The 17,007-nt window shown below is 42.2% G+C and overlaps 1 protein-coding gene across 2 annotated transcripts in view; it reads right to left on the bottom strand.

The window, feature by feature from the left end:
- Positions 1 to 13,792, bottom strand: part of LOC122554200 (choline transporter-like protein 3) — an 89,833-nt gene extending 76,041 nt beyond the window's left edge. The window contains exons 1-2 of one of the 2 annotated variants that reach the window (XM_043698850.1): positions 13,673 to 13,792; positions 4,917 to 5,021 (exon numbers count right to left, since the gene is read on the bottom strand). In XM_043698850.1, the coding sequence (XP_043554785.1) occupies positions 4,917 to 5,021; positions 13,673 to 13,696 (129 nt within the window). In that variant the 5' untranslated portion in view covers positions 13,697 to 13,792. Of the gene's footprint in view, positions 1 to 4,916; positions 5,022 to 13,532; positions 13,599 to 13,672 lie in introns of those variants that run through there. The other variant, XM_043698851.1, reaches the window with a different exon arrangement.
- Between the last annotated feature and the right edge of the window lie 3,215 nt (positions 13,793 to 17,007).

The following is a 17,007-nucleotide window of genomic DNA, read 5'->3' as shown; positions in this document are numbered from 1 at the left end:
ACCAAGATAAGATAAGTGATGTAAGAAATTGAACTGGGGAGGTGAGAAGAATTGACTTTTCCACATAGTGAGTTGTTGCAATGTGGAATGTCCTGCCTGAAAGGTTTTGATATGGTTGAAGTGACAAGCCGAAACAGAACAAAGGGCGTAGCAATGAGACAAAGATGAATTAGTTATCATTACCATCCAGGCACGTACATTCCTCAAATACTCAGTGTACTAGAATCAGGTGACCAGCTGCTCAAAATTCCAGGGTTACTTGTCTTTTTGGTTAGAGCCTCACACCTTTCTGATTCTCTTTAAAATAACTACCTCACAAACTAATTAACGTTCTTCTATATTAAATTAATATAAGCTTTCGGTAGTGGGGGGAGGGGCGAGGGAACTATATAAAGACAGGAGATTGATTATTATTCTGAAGTAAACACCTTACAAAAAACAATGAACAACATCCACTAAACCTGCATTCTCAATGCTTCCTTGTATTTTTTTTGGCACAGCCAGTGCAGAAAGAATTTCAAGTGTTTACATGGTTATGTGAATAAACAAACCACAACAGCCCCTCTGAGATAAGTACATTACCTTTGCCCAAAACCTGAGTTGTTTTTGCCATGACATCAATTTTGACAGAATGTTTCATTTGTGAACAGTCTACAAAGAGAATGCAAGACAGGTGGAACACCTTAACTTCATTAAAGCAAAGGCTGGTGACAGTGGGGAGATGGGGTGTTGGTGCAAAGATAGGATGATTTCTCTGGGGGAGGAGTGCTCAGGTATGAAGGCAAAACATTCATGCCCTTCCTGGTGTCACAGAAATGTTTAAAACTTACAGGATCCATGAGGTAGTCTCCTGCTGATACTTCAAAGATTGAGGTCACTTTAGCTTGGTTGGATAGTTGGTTTGTGAAGCAGTGTGATGCCAATAATGTGAGTTCAATTCCCATCAGTGGCTGAGGTTTCCATAAAGGACTCTCCTTCTCAACCTCTTCCCTTCCCTGAGATATGGTGGCCCTCAGGTTAAATCACCATCAGTCATCTCTCTCTGATGAGAGAGCAGCCCTATGGTCTGGTAAGACTATGAAGATACAATATGTCACATAAGGCCATTTTAATATGGAGTTGGACTTCAATGGACCAACCATGTAAAACTGAAGCTGGGTCCACGTCCATCATGGAACCTCAATCTGCAAAGACTACCAATCCATGTTGGGGGGGGGTGGGAATTGCTGGATTATAATTAATTACCTAACTTGTATTCAAATAGTGTTTTAACATAGAATAACCGGCACAAGACACTTCATAGCAATGATAACAAACAAAGTTTGACACTGAGGCACGTAAGATGATATTAAGCCAGCTCAAAGCTCGCTCAAAGGAGTAGGTTTTAATAAGAGGCTCAAAGTGGGAAATTGGAATAATAGAACAGAGAGCTCAGAAGTGAAGGAATTCCATAACTTAGCTCCCCAGCAGTTGCAGACATGCCACAATGTTGGAATATCAGGGATGTGCAAGGCCAGAAATTGAGCAGCACTCCACAGGGTATGGGACTGGAAGAGATTGTAAACATAGGGAGGGGAGGGATTTGAAAAAGATGTTAACATTAAAATCAGGGCATAGGTTGACCAGTGGCTAGTGTTGGTCAGCGAGTGTAGGGTGATAGAGGAAGGAGTTTGATTTGAGTTAGGAAATAGAGGGCAGATGAAGTCAAAGTCCTTCACATCACATTTAAATTCATTTTGTAAGTACAGGCAAGGTCAGGAAACTAATTAAGTTTTGTTTTTGAAGGCCTGAGATTTTCTTGAGGGCAACTTTGTAATTGGAGGCCCCCTTCTGGCATTTTACTATCTTTTCTTATGTTTCTAGCTTGCTTTTTCTGTAATCTAATTTTTGTTCCTGTGTATAAATTAAATACCCCCTGCATCCCCAAAACACCATGATGCCTTTTTGTCATGTTCACGTTACTTCTTCTATATTCTGTCCTATCCTTCAACATTTGTCTGGGAGGTCATGTTGTGGCTGTACAGGTGATTGGTTAGGCCACTTTTGGAACACTGCTTTCAATTCTGGTCTCCCTGCTATAGGAAGGATGTTGTTAAACTTGAAAAGGTTCAGAAAAGATTTACAAAGGTGTTGCCGGGGTTGGTAGTTTTACCAAGAGGGGCCGAATAGACTGGGGCCATTTTCTCCAGAGCATCACAGGCCGAGAGGTGACCTTATAGAGGTTTATAAAATCATGAGGGCAATGGAAAAGGTGAATAGCCCAGATCTTTTCCCAGGGTGGGAGAACCAAAACTAGAGAGCATAGGTTTACAGTGAGAGGGGAAAGATTTAAAAGGGACCCAAGGGGCAATTTCTTCATGCAGCGGATGGTGCATGTATGGAATGAGCTGCCATAGGAAATGGTGAAGGCTGGAAAACTACAACATTTAAAAGGCGCCTGGATCGTTATATGAATATGAACAGTTTTGAGGGATATGGGCTAGACGCTGGGAAATGGGACTAGATTAATTCAGGAAATCTGGTCAGCATGGACAAGTTGGTCTGAAGGGTCTGTTTTCGTGCTGTAGGATTCTGTGACAATCTATGGTAATGTTCAGCCATATGTCTTTAATAACAGGAGGTCATACTTATGTATTTCAATTTGCACGATGAGTTCATCTGTTTTATTGTGAATGTTATTGCACATTCAGATACAGAGCTTTTAGTTTTATCATCTTATTTTGGAACCTCCATTCTTATCTGCTGATTTACCCTAGATTTCTAGTGTACTCTTTCCTAACATTGTCCGTTTATCATTTCCTCAATTAATACCTTTCTCATTTGCCTTGTTTGTATTCATTGAACTACCATATTTCCCCTAAAATTGAAACCTTGCCCCTCTGTGAAAACCTTCTCTACTTCCCCAGTTATGCAGCTCACTAGAACAATGCCCCTGCGTGGTTCAGGTGCAGACTGTCCCAAGCTGGTGGCAGTACCCCACGAACTGGAACCCTCTTCTCCCACGCCAGTCTTACAGCCACACATTTACCTCTCTAATCTGATTTGCCTTATGCCAATTCATAAGTGCCTCAGGTAACAACCCAGAGATGATCGCCTTTGAGATTCTGCTCTTCAGTTTGATGCCTAGTTTCTCATATTGGCTCTGCAGGACATCTTTCCTTGTGCAGCTGCATCATTGGTCCCTACAGAGATCACAATAGCTTGAATCCTCCAATCCAGAGCAGAGCTCCCAACCCATGGCACCGGGAGGACAACATGTTTCTTTGGCTCTTTGCTGCACAGAACATTGTCAAAACCCTTCACCCCACTGTCCCCCACTACCGCTATAGTCCTTTTTGCTGACCCCATTTGCATGACTTCCTGTACAATGGTGTTATGGTCAATTACCTCACCTTACTTTCAGCCCTTGTTCTCACAAGCTGAATGAACCTCAAATCTATTGGACAACTGCAAAGGTCAAGACTTCTGTCCTCTGTGTCTCTTTATGAGCCTGATTTGCAATCACACTCTCTATTGTCTGATCAGTGACCAAACCCGAAGACCCTCACATAAGGGATGTGACCTGCTCCCTGTACAAAACATTCAGGTAATTCTCCCCCTCCCTAGTGATGTCACAATATCTGAGGTTCAGCCTCCGACTCATGAACTCTTGAGCCAAAACCATTTGAGCTGTAAACACTGAACTGCTGACGTGTTTGTTGTGGATCACGCTGATGTCCAGGAGCTCCCTAACTACAACACATCACCTACCCTGCCCTGCCGAATAGTTTTAGTTATTTTATTAAATTATTTATTTTCCTCTGTTTTTAACATTACTACTAGTTCCTATAATAACTGAAACTATTAAAGTTAAGTTGGTCTTAACTACCAAGGTCAAAGTTCCACTGGGTGACTGCATAATTCAATGTTGTTAAAATTTTACAATTCACAAATTCCAGCAGTTTAATGCTTAACATACCTCACCAGTAAAACTAAATAATACTTCAAAAGACAGTACTCACTAGTTACTCTTGTTACTTATTGTGACTGCTTAATGTCTTATTCATTTTTTAGATTGAAATGTCCTAGTTTGGATAACAGTGAAATGGAAATACCCACCAGCTAATCGCTTACCTGATTTCCTCCAATATCACACCTTAATTTTACTTTCCAAACACACATTCCTCTCTCCTGATGTCTCTCTGCTGGATTCCTGCTCTTTGTTTAACTTGCTGTCTCTGGATTTGCTCAGCTTCTGTATCCCCCATTTCCTGTCTAATTTGCTCTCTCCCGACACATCGCTGCTGCTAATAATTTTTGCTCTCTCCTGTTCCCCCTTGTATGAACAAACCAACAAGCCAAACTAAACTGTTTCTCTACTCTGCATGTTCCCCCACTTCACAAAAAGATTAAAAATTTCATCTTTTAAAAAAAATGACATTGTCTTCACCACTCGCAATGGAAAGATTTTCAGACTCCTACAATGCTCTGTGCTTTAAAATTTGATGTTTGGATAGCGCCTTGCTTCACCACTGTGAGTGTAGGTAAAGTGGCTGACCTTGTAAAACAGGCATCATGGCACCAAATACCCATAATGCACACTGGCCAAAGGGGTAAGTGGATGAGTGAGATATGTCCAGGAGTTGTACCCTCTGACAGAGTGGGAAAAGATACTGGTTCATGGGTGGAGTGAACTGCTAGAGGAAGTAGCGGATGCAGGTACAGTTACAATGTTTAAAAGACATTTGACTAAGTACATGAAGTGCAGGTTTGGAGGGATATAGGCCAAGCGCAGACAGGTTGCACTAGTTTAGTTTGGGAACATGGTCAGTGAGAACTATTTGGACCGATGGATCTGCTTCAGTGCTGTATGACTCTCTGCTGATTTTGGCTGAACAATACATTTTTGCTGTCTGCTTGGATTGCAATATACTCACCATTCCACCCCAAAACAGACAGAAGATAATGAGCCATAGGAGATCTGTGCATCTCCGATAAATCTGTGGTCGCCATTCTCTATGAGATATACCTTCATCAGATACCTGAAATAAAACATCAATTTTAATACAAGAAAAGGCCACTGATTGATTCAAAACTAATCTTTTCTACAACATTTACTCTGAGCTTTAGTACATTTTGAGAAAATTATATAAACAATGGACATTGCACGTTCCCATGCCAACATTTCTGTCTTGGGCCTGTTGCAGTGCTCTACCACTTCCAGCCTCAGCATAAGTTCAATGAATAGCATCTCATTTTCCACTTGGGATCCTGGAGTCTTTACAACACAACATCGAGTTCAACAAATTTATAAACGGATTACATCCTTCCACGCTTTTTACCCACACCCACACCTTGGTCCTGTCATGACATGGCGAAAATGAGTACTGCAGATGTTGGAGATCAGAGTCAAGATTAGAGTGGTGCTGGAAAAGCACAGCAGGTCAGGCAGCATGCGAGGAGCAGGAAAATTGATGTTTTCAGGCAAAAGCCCTTCATCAGGAATCATTCCTGAAGAAGGGCTTATGCCCGAAATGTTGATTCTCCTGTTCCCTGGATGCTGCCTGACCTGCTACGCTTTTCCAGCAACACATTTTCAGCTCAGCATATTCCCTCCCATTTTAGCTCTCACTGTCACTTATTCAGCTTCTTTTCTATCCTGGGTTGCTACCAATAATCCCCTTGATTGCCTACCCCTTTTATCTCTCTCTCTCTCTCTCTCTCTCTCTCTCTACTTCATCTCCATCTATCTGCCCCCAACTCTATCTTCACCATAAATGCCACCTTTTCCTTACTGCTATCAGTTCCAATGAGCATCACCGGACTCAAAACTTTAACTCTGCTGAGTACTGCCAGACCTGCTGAGTTTCATCAGCAATTTCTGTTCTTGTTACAGATTTTCAGCATCCGCAGTTCTTTGTTTCATTTTATGCAATTTAGTTAACACCTGCAATGGTAACGAAAGGTACAGTGCCAGAACCATTTTGAAATTAATTTTTTATGTAAATCCATCAGATATTGTGTTGTTTGGAATCATTAACAATTCAAAGCGTTAGCCTGTTTTAAAAGTATGCAGGAAATCCTGACTGAATTTGCTGGAGTTGGCTAATTGGATGGGTTAGAGTAAGCTAAATTATTTGCCCACCTCACGTGTCAAAAATGTTACCTGCCTCAAATTGCTGGATGTGCAAGCTGATAATGGATTCCATAGGAGCTTGGAACCACAAAAGAGGTACAGCACAGATAGGACCATTCAGCCCATAGTGTCTGTCAGCTTTCTGTAAGAGCAACTCACTTAGTCCCATTCCCTGGCATTTTCCCCATAAATGTGTAAATTGTTTTCTCTTCAGATAATTACCCAATTTCCTTCTGAAAGCCTTGATTGAGTCTGCCTTCATTGCTCTCTCTGACAGTACATTCCCAATCCTAACCCCTTTCTGCATACAATAATTTCACATCAAGTCCCTGTTACTATTTTTTTTTAACTAGTGTTATGGATCAGACCAAAGCTCCTCAAAATATATTAAGAAGATAACTTAGACCCTAACTTTTTCTGCAATTCCAGCAGCAGGAAGAGAACCCCAGCTTTTAGCTATGACGGGGAGAGGAATAAGAGCTTCCACATCCAGCTTCAAGATCCCAGCAACTGCAGAATGCTAAAACTAAAAATCCTGGTTCTATGGGAGCTTAACTCCACCCATTCAGGCTGCTTCTATTGTTGCAACTTTTAAAAAATAGGCCAAGGCAATACAAGCTGTTTACTTTATTGGGTGGGAACAGAGTGCTCAATACCTCTGTCTCAATCTCTCTTCATTAAAAAAAGGACAAAATACACCTCTTATCATCACACAAGTCACTTTAAAGTAATATCCTTCCACCTACACTGTGCAGACCAACATGAGGATTTTTAGCACAGTGTCAGACCTCATCTAAATTGCCTCTCATCCAATCAGAACAGCCCCAGTTTCTCCAATCTAGCCTAGTTCCTCATCCCCAAATCTAATCTCTACATGCTCTTTAACGTCTTCATATACTTCTAAAAGTATTGGAACCAGATACAACACTCCAGTTGAGGTGAAACCAGGTCATATACAAGTTTATAACAACTTTCTTGCTTTAGATGTAAGAACACAGAGTACCAATGTCTAAGATACTATATGTTTTGTGAACTGCATTTTCAACCTGCCTTACCATCGTCAATGACTTGCACACACAGATCCCCAAGTTCTGCTCTTCCAACCGTCTTGCAATGTAAAATAATACAACTGTCTTCCTTATTCTTCCAAACAATCATTTCACCCTCCAGTCGCAATAACCGAGCCAATGTGTAGAAGTGACCCAAGCATGATGCCAAAATACAATGACTAATCTATGCAGCCAATCTTCTTGGCCATAGTTTCCAATATATTACATAGTCAGAAAGTAATTAAAAATAGAAAGTGCTAACAATGTTGAATTTTTTATCAACTAGAAACAGTTCTTTAACTCAGTTTTTTTCCACAGGCGGTGTTTGACCTGCTAAATATTTCCAACATTCACTGTTTTTGTTTCAGATCTATGACAACATCATGTAATTTGCGTAAATAGTAGCATATTCTGAAAGTTTAAGAACTTCTGTTGTAAATAAGTGCTTGTGTTAAAGAAGCATAATTGTTTGTGTGGAACACAATAATCCTGAAGCGGTCCTATTAACTTTCAAAAATCAGGATCTGTGTTTGTTTAACAACTTTGTCCTTTTCTATTTTGTTGTATTTGTTCTTAGGTAGGTGGGCATTTTGGGCAAAACTGGTATTTATTGACCATCTGTAATGGGCCTGCAAGAAGGTGGTGGTGAGTTGCCTTCTTGAACTGCTGCAGTCCACTTGGGTGCACTAATGCTGCTATTAGGAAGGGAGTTTTAGGATTTTGACCCAGCAACTATGAAGGAGCACCATTATATTTCCAAATTACGATGGCGAGTAGCTTAGAGGGAAACTTGCAGGTTGTGGTGTCATGTATTTGCTGTCATTGACCTATACCTACCAGCCTTTCCTTTCACCCTGACAAGAATATACTTTCTTTGGATTCTCATTATCTCATTTCTGAAGGCTTCCCATTTTCCAGCCGTTCCTTTACCTGCGAACATCTGCCTCCAATCAGCTTTTGAAAGTTCTTGCCTAATACCATCAAAATTGGCCCTTCTCAAATTTAGGACTTCAACTTTTAAATCTGGTCTGTCCTTTTCCATCACTATTTTAAAACGAATAGAATTATGGTCGCTGGCCCCAAAGTGCTCCCCCACTGACACCTCAGTCACCTGCCCTGCCTTATTTCCCAAGCGTAGGTCAAGTTTTGCACCTTCTCTAGTAGGTACATCCACATACTGAATCAGAAAATTGTCTTGTACACACTTAACAAATTCCTCTCCATCTAAACCTTTAACACTATGGCAGTCCCAGTCGATGTTTGGAAAGTTAAAATCCCCGACCATAACCACCCTATTATTCCTACAGATAGCTGAGATCTCCTTACAAGTTTGTCACCAACCTGGATGGAAGGGTGAGTTGTGAGGAGGTTGCAGAGATGTAACAGTGTGACTTGGGTAGACTGCTGCATAATGTGGATAAATATGAAGTTATCCACTATGATAGCAAAAATAGGAAGGCAGATGAGTATTATTTGAGTTGCTGTAAATTCAGAGAGGAGAATTTTCAGTGAGACCTGGGAGTCCTCGTGCACCAGTCACAGCAAATAAGCACAGACGTGCATCAGGCAGTAAAGAAGGCAAATTGGTTGTTGACCTTCATAGCTGAAGGATTCGAGTACGGGAACAAGGATGTCTTGCTGCAATTATATAGGGCATTGGCGAGACTACACCTGGAATATAGTGTGCAGTTTTGGCCTTCTTATACGGTCATATAGTGTGGAAACAGACCTTTCAGTCCAATTAGCACACACTGATCGTGTCTCCAAGCCAAACTCATCCCACCTGCCTGCGTTTGGTCCATATCCCTCCAAACCTTTCCTATTAATTTAATTATCCAAATGTCTTTCAAATGTTTTTAACTGTACCTTTATCCACCACCTCCTCTGGTAGTTCACTCCACACATTAACCACTCAGTGAAAAATGCCCCTCATGTCCTTTTTAATATTTTCTTCCCTCACCTTAAAAATACATCCCCTAGTTTTGAATTCCCCCATCTAGGGAAAAGACCCCTGCTCTTCAACTTATGCATGGTCTTCATGTTTTCATGAACCTCTATAAGGTTACCCTTCAACCTCCTAAACTCCAGTGAAAAAGGTCCCAGCCTATCTCGCCTAATTTTATAACTCAAACCCTGCATTCCCAGCAACATCCTGGCAAATCTTTTCTGAACCTTCTCCAGTTTAATAATATCCTTCCTATAACAGGGTGACCAGAACTGCACACAGTACTCCAGAACAAGCCTCACCAATGTCCTGTACAGGCTCAACAGGACCGAGCAATGAAGGCAAGCATGCTAAACACTTTCTAACCACCTTGTCTACTTGTAATGCAAATTTCAAAGAACTATGTACCTGTACCCCTATGTTACTCTGTTCTACAGCACTACCTAGGGACGTACCATTGATTGTTTAAGTCCTTGCTATAGAGGGAGAGCAGTGAAGGTTTACTAAATTGATTCCTGGATGGCAGGACTGACATATGAGGAGAGATCGGGTTGATTAGGATTGTATTCACTGGAGTTTAAAAGAATGGGCGGGGGGGGGGGAGCCTCATAGAAACACATACAACTCTGATATGACTGGACAGGTTAAGTGCAAGAAGGATGTTCTCAATGGTTGGGGAATCCAGAACCAGGGGGTCATGGTTTAAGATAGGGGATAAAGCTTTTAGGACAGAGATGAGAAATGTCTTTACCTGCAAAGTGGTGAGCCTGTGGAATTCACTTCCACAGAAAGTGGTTGAGTCCAAAACATGATGTGTTTTCAAGGAGGAGGCAGATATAACCTTCCCACTAAAGGGATCAGAGATATTGGGGGGTGGGGGGAGTTCGAGATTGCGATCTGGAGCCCTGATCAGCCATGATCCATTAGAAAGTTTGAAACTAAGAAAAGGGAGGTGATATTTTCAATGTCAAACTGTATACAGCTCACGAATAAAACCAGAAAATGTGGAGAAACTCAGCAAGTCTGGGAGCATCTATGGAAAGAGAAACAGCATTAACATTTCAAGTCCAGTATGAAGAACAGTCATATCGGACTCAAAAAGTTAACACTGTTTCCTTCTCCACTGATGCTACCAGACCTGCTGAGTTTCTCCAGCAATTTCTGTTTTTATTTTAGATTTCTAGCATCAGTATTTTGCTTTTATTGTATACAGCTCAACATCAAAAACAATTCAGCCAGGTTCTCAAGCAGCAAGTGAAGAACTAGTTCACTGAAAACAAAATCTTTACACAAGTAAGTTATTAACAAAGGGAATAAACTGTGCTAATATTTAAAATTAACCTACTTAAAAACACGCACACACCTATCAATCTTTTTTTTGGCAGGGGGGGAATAAAACAAACATTATCTAGAGAGCATTAACTTAAAAGTACTTTTGGCACAGAACTTGCAGAAAATAAAAGAAGTGTTATAGCTCATTAGGGCGGCACGGTGGCACAGTGGTTAGTACCACTACCTCACAGTGCCAGAGACCCAGGTTCAATTCCCGCCTCAGGGGACTCTCTGTGTGGAGTTTGCACATTCTCCCCGCGTCTGTGTGGGTTTCCTCCCACAATCCAAAAATGTGCAGGTTAGGTGAATTGCCTGTAGTGTTAGGTGAAGGGGTAAATGTAGGGGAATGGGTCTGGGTGGGTTGCACTTTGGCGGGTCGGTGTGGACTTGTTGGGCCGAAGGGCCTGTTTCCACACTGTAAGTAATCTAATCTCTGCAGCCAAAAACTTCCCATACAAGTTGTGACGCTGACATTTCTTCCTGGATCAAGTATGCCTCACTGAATTTGGTTTCTCTCAAGTGGTGATAAATTCACTTTGGGAACCTTCCACTTATGCTGATGAGTTTTTCCAGTGGGTTTAAATCTCAAACTTTGATGATAGGGATTTCGGAGAAAAGTAGAGTGGGGAAACACTGCCAAGGCCACTCCTCCAGCAAATTATCTCTTGATTCCATTCAAATCCACTATCTTTATTCACCACAAACTGGCTCATTTCACCTCTGAGGTTTACAGACTTGGTGTCTCCATTCAAGAAGCTTATCCCTTGCAAATATAACATTGTTGCTGTAGTAGCCAGTCTTTTGCTTTGGAAAGAGCCCTTTCCAAAATGTTGAAGATATGCGTATTTATGTCCAGTCAATTGTATTACAATCTTATGTTTTGCATAACAAATCTTCATGACACGGGCTTGACAGATGGACACAGTAAATGGGTCAAATGAAACAAATAAGAAATAAAGAGAGGGCAAACAATAGAATGGATCAAGAGAAAGAAAAATAATAAAAATTAGATTAGAATTTAGAAACCAAATTAGGAGTGAACTTTTACAATTTCAACTGCTTCTCTATTAAGCCTGAGAAGTTGCCAGAACTCAAATCTCTTTATTGAAGTTAAAAATCACACAACACCAGATTATAGTCCAACAGGTTTAATTGGAAGCACTAGCTTTCGGAGCGCTGTTCCTCATCAGGTGGCTGATAACCTGGTGTTGTGTGATTTTTAACTTTGTACACCCCAGTCCAACACCGGCATCTCCATGTCATTATTCTTTATTGAAAGGGTCCTGATATTCAGCACTCTCCCAAGGGCAGGTTTAATCTCGTTTAACTGCACAAATTCAGCCAAAGATGAAGTCACACAGTGGCCTCCCATTTGCAGAAGGTAAATAGTGGATTATCACAACTCGTCTATCACCATGTGGCAAAATTGCTGACTTACTTGCACACTAATCATGGTGCATGCATTGAGCTTGCTATTAGTTTCCCAGAAAGCTTAGGGCCCACATAATTTTGCTTTAATCTTTCTGAAGTTTAACGGGGGGAAACTCCAGCTCACGGATTCTGATAGAGGGTCTGCATGACGCCGGAGAGAGTTTGAGTTGTGTATCATTAACTTAAGGACACAAGTCTTCAGATGATGTTTCCAAGGGCAGCATATAGATGGAGGATAAGGATGATTCTTGGGGGACTCCAAAAGTACTAATGCAAAGTGCACAAAGAGACACCATTGAACCACACAAAGTTACATGATGAAAGTAGGTCACATCCATGGACAACAGTTGCAACTTTGGCAACATATATTGATTTTAGCAAATTGCTGGTTGTTTTACGATGAAGGTACAGGAAACTATTGACAAATTCCAATATCATATCAAATGTCAAGATGATGATAGGGTAACATCCAACCTTCTTGATGGTCAGGATAAGACACTACAAATAACACTAGGCAGGCAGATGGGGCCTTAGTTTGCTGTCACTTCTGCGGGATGGGACTTCTAAATAGTGCCACAGTCCTTCAGTATTGCTCCAGAACATCAGCCTTAATTTTTTTTTGTACCTAGTCTCTAAGCAGGACTTGAACTCAGAAGCTTCAGGGTCAGAGGACGCAGTGCTACCAACTGACCCAAAGCTGACTCAGAGAGCAGTACTCAAAACAAATGGGCTCAAGAGAGCATAAGTGGGGTCCAGGAGCCAAGGACATCGCAAAGGGCTTGAGGATTAAAGGAGAAAGGAGGAAATGATGACGGTTGAAGGTTGGAGCAGGCAGAGGCTTGGTGAGCAAGGACAATGAAAGGATGCTGCACTGGGAGACAATAGTTGGCCTCAATAATCTTCGCAAAAAAATCAAAGAGCTCCTCACACCTTAGGTGGGGAGTGGGAAGCAACAGAAGTGAGGGGCTTAGAGAAAACTTTGAAGATGACACCTTGGGGTTGCTTTACATTCTGTCTGAAATTGAATTGCTTTTTTGAATCAATGAGAAGTTACCCAAACCCTGAAAAAAAACCGTTTCAGAAAGACCTTTTATTTAAACTGAAAGCAAGGCCCCCCCCCCAAAATCCCACCTTAGTCATGCTCCCTTCCGAATGAAACATGTGGCAGTCAATTCCAAAAAGCAAATTCACGTTAAAAATAAAGCAACCAATCTGCAAATGAACTAAAAAGTTTTATGAAAAAGTTCAGCGGGGTTCGTGGAAGCAGGGAAGACTGTATTTGTACAAGTGGATGTGATTGGAATTTCAAAAACCCACCCGGACTCTCTCTGAATTGCAGATGGGTTCAGGAGCAGTGTCCTCGGTCATGTGCAATTACTCATGGTTAAAGTATGCACCTCACCGGTTAACCAGAGGGATGAAAGATTTATTTGGTCAATTTCTCTTCCCGGGCGGATGCAAACTAACAACAATAAATACCGAATAGCAAAGACAGTGAAAACATAACCCCGGTGAATCACTTGCAGCTCTGTGTGCAATCACAGTCCAGTCAAATTTCAAAGCTTCTGCTGGCTGAAGCAGATGAGTGGTTCAATTTCTTCATCTGTAATAGACAGCAATTCCAAATAAGGACTTGCTGTGACTTTGAGTGAACTATTACCTTTATCTCGGCCAGTGCCTTTGCAAACAAAAGGCGAAAACATCGCAGCTTAAGCGAAAGAAACCTTCATTTCTCTGTACAGGCAGCAACGTCAGGGGGCAACTCCGGGTCAACAGATCTGTCCGGAATAACTAACTCACCTGGTACTGGCCACAGCAAGACATCCCCGGGGACCGTCTCCAGCAGATCTGACAACCCCCAAAGCAAGCGGCAGAGCGAAGAAAGTTTCTAAGACAGAGGCTGCACTGACTTCACCTGCACGGGAGGGAGAGCAAGATAGAGGGCGATAGTGAGCACCCCAACCTTTACCTGGTCTCCCAATCAGTCATGCACAGAAATAAGAAAATACCCATTTGCAGTGCTCCTGCCCTACCCAAAGAAATTATACATTTAGACTGAATGCTGCTCCCAGTCATATGTAATCTTCAAATTAACTATTGGATTGTTGTTAAAATAAAACCTCATTAGGGGAGGACATCTGCCACCCTAACCTGGTCTGGCCTGCAGGTGAATTCAGATTCACAACAACGCAGTCAACTGCCCTCTGAAGTAGGGCTGCCGAGCAACATAAAAAAAGCTGCAGATGCTAGAATCCAAGGTAGACAAGCAGGAGGCTGGAAGAACGCAGCATCAGGAGGTGGAGAGGTCAATGTTTCGGATGGAACCCTTCTTCAGGACTGGGTGTTTAAGGGAGCTGCAGACAAAGGGGGGAGGATTGTTGGGGGAGAGGGGCAGGGTGGTGAGAGAGGGATAAGTGAACACAGGTAGAAAGTACGACCTGGTTGGTCAAGGGGAGGAATGAATCCGGATGGTAGCTGGAAGGAAGGGGTTGATCAGAGGAATGGAACAGAGGAGGAGGGGCTGGAAGGGGAGACGGGGATTGGGAAGGGAGGTTATTTGAAATTGGAGAACTCAATGTTGAGTCCTCGAGATTGTAGGCTGCTCTGGTGGAAGATTAGATGTTTTTTCTCCAATTTGCACTCTGATTCACTGTGGTAATGGAGGAGGTCGTGGATGGTCATGTTGGAAAGGGAATGGGACAGGGAATTAAAATGGGCAGTGACTGGGAGGTCAGGTTGGCCCTTGAGGGCCTGGCTGAGATACATAACTCAGGGCATGTTTTGCTGAGCATCTCACCTCCCACAACAGTTCATTTTCCACCTGGGCAGCCTACAGCCAGGAAGACTCAAAATTGATTTCTCCAGTTTCAAATAACCTCCCTTCTCGTCCCCTGACACCATTCCCAGCTTCTCACCCTCCCTTCCATTCCTCTGATCGACCCTTCCTTCCAGCTACCAACTGGATTCATTCTCCCCATCGACCAACCAGGTCGTACCCTCTTCCTGTGTTCACCTACCCCCACCTCAGCACCCTGCCCTCTCCTCACCCAAAACCCTCCCTCTGGCACCCCACCCCCCGATCTGCAGCTCCCCTTACACCCACCCCCAGTCCTGAAGAAGGATTACACCCGAAACGTTGACATCTCCACCTCCTGATGCTGCCTGGCTTGTTGTGTTCTTCCAGCCTCCTGCTTGTCTACCTCTGAAATAGGCCTGATAATTGGTAAAGGTAATTAGATGGGTAATAAATGCTGGCCTTGCCAGTAATTCCCAGTGACAAAAAAAAAGTAGCCCTGGCAAACAAAACTCCATTCCTGTTACTTTATAAATCAAGCTTTTTGAAAGCTGATTTGCCCTGGAACAATGAATGATAATGTTGTCTGTTCCTTGGAAAGGCTTGGGTATGGAATCCCACTCAGTCTAACAAGAAATACGTTTAGACACTCTGATAATTTATGGGTCCTAAATGTAAGAACTTTGTACGATTGCCAGCCAAGCTTTTAATTGGCATCAGAAAGCTTCTACATCCTGCACTCTCCATCCTTAGAACTAAACCACATAAAATAATCTTTTTGCCTGCCACTTGATCCTTTGTGCATCAGTCACATGGCCTCTCCACCCTCCAATGGCAGCTGTCCTTTCAAGTGGTCAGGTTACCACACAGCAATGTCCTTCACCTTCCCCAAGCTTCTCTATATTCAAGGTCTCCCATTTTAAGACCTTCCCTTTGGAGTTGAGGGGTGACCTTGTAGAGGTTAACAAAATGATGAGGGGCATTGATAAGGTGAATAACCAAGGTCTTTTCCTCAGGGTAAGTGAGTCAAAAACTAGAGGGCATAAGTTTATGGTGAGCGGGAAAGATTTAAAAGGGACCTGAAGGCAACGTTTTCATACAGAGGATGGTGCATGAATGGAACAAGCTGCCAGAGGAAGTGGGAGAGGCAAGTACAATTACAACATTTAAAAGACATTTGGACAGGTGCATGAATAGGAAAGAGGGATATGGATCAAAGTCAAAAAGTGTGGTGCTGGAAAAGCACAGCTGTTCTGGCAGTATCCAAGGAGCAGGAGAGTCAACGTTTCGAGCATAAGCTCTTCATCAGGAACATGCTCTTCATCATTCCTGATAAAGAGTTTATGCTTGAAACATCGACTCTCCTGTTCCTTGGATGCTGCCTGACCTGCTGCGCTTTTCCAGCATCACATTTTTTGACTCTGATCTCCAGCATCTGCAGCCCTCACTTTCTCCCAGTAGGATATGGATCAAATGCAAGCAAATGGGACCACATAAGTTGGGATACCCAGTCAGCTTGGATGGGTTGGACTGAAGTGTCTGTTACTGTGCTGTGTGACTCTCTAACTCAATGACTTCGCTTCCTTATGAAACAGAAACACGATGGTATAGTGGTTATATTATTAAGGTAATGATCTGAAGATGTGATCAAATGCCACTATGGTAGCTTGGAACTTTCAATTCAACTTATTAAAAATATGGTTTAAAAAGCCAGTATCAGTGGTTAAAATTACCACATTGTCAAAAACTCTCCCCCAGTGCTGTGGGGATGCAATTATTACTTTTTTCTCAGGCTTGGCAGATAATAAAACCACTTGTCCATTCATAGAGGAAATCCTTGTGGCTGGCTCCTTCCTGATACTGTAGGTACAGGGTAACTACATTTTCATTAGAGAGAGAGGTAGAGGCTCATGATAAAAAGTACACAATTCTTTGTTACAGCCCACTGAAGAGGTTGAAAAAAAGGGACACAATTCATGTCCACCCACCCAGTCCTAACAAACTATTGTCAAAATACTCGAGTCAACATTGCTAGAAAGCCTGTTTCAATTACTCAGTGCTCTCAGTAAAACACAATCTGAGCACAGTGTTCAGTTCTGGTCACCTGAACACAAAGGAAAGTCAGACTCTGGAGTCGATTCAGAAGGTAAATCAGTCAAATCCCTAGTATCAAAGGAAGGACTAATGAAATTTGAATTTTAACCTTGAAAGCAAATGACTGAGAGATTTCCTTACAGGGTAAATAAGACTGAAAATCCAGAACACCACTCCAAACCAAAGTGTGTAATGGAACATGTTTTGAACAAGTGAAAAACAAACTTAGGGCTGAAACAAAAAGTTC

Source organism: Chiloscyllium plagiosum, chromosome 11 (genome assembly GCF_004010195.1).
Source record: "Chiloscyllium plagiosum isolate BGI_BamShark_2017 chromosome 11, ASM401019v2, whole genome shotgun sequence".
Classification (NCBI taxonomy): Eukaryota; Metazoa; Chordata; class Chondrichthyes; order Orectolobiformes; family Hemiscylliidae; genus Chiloscyllium; species Chiloscyllium plagiosum.
The sequence above is the reverse complement of the archived record's forward strand: the minus strand, read 5'-3'. Positions and strand labels throughout refer to the sequence as shown.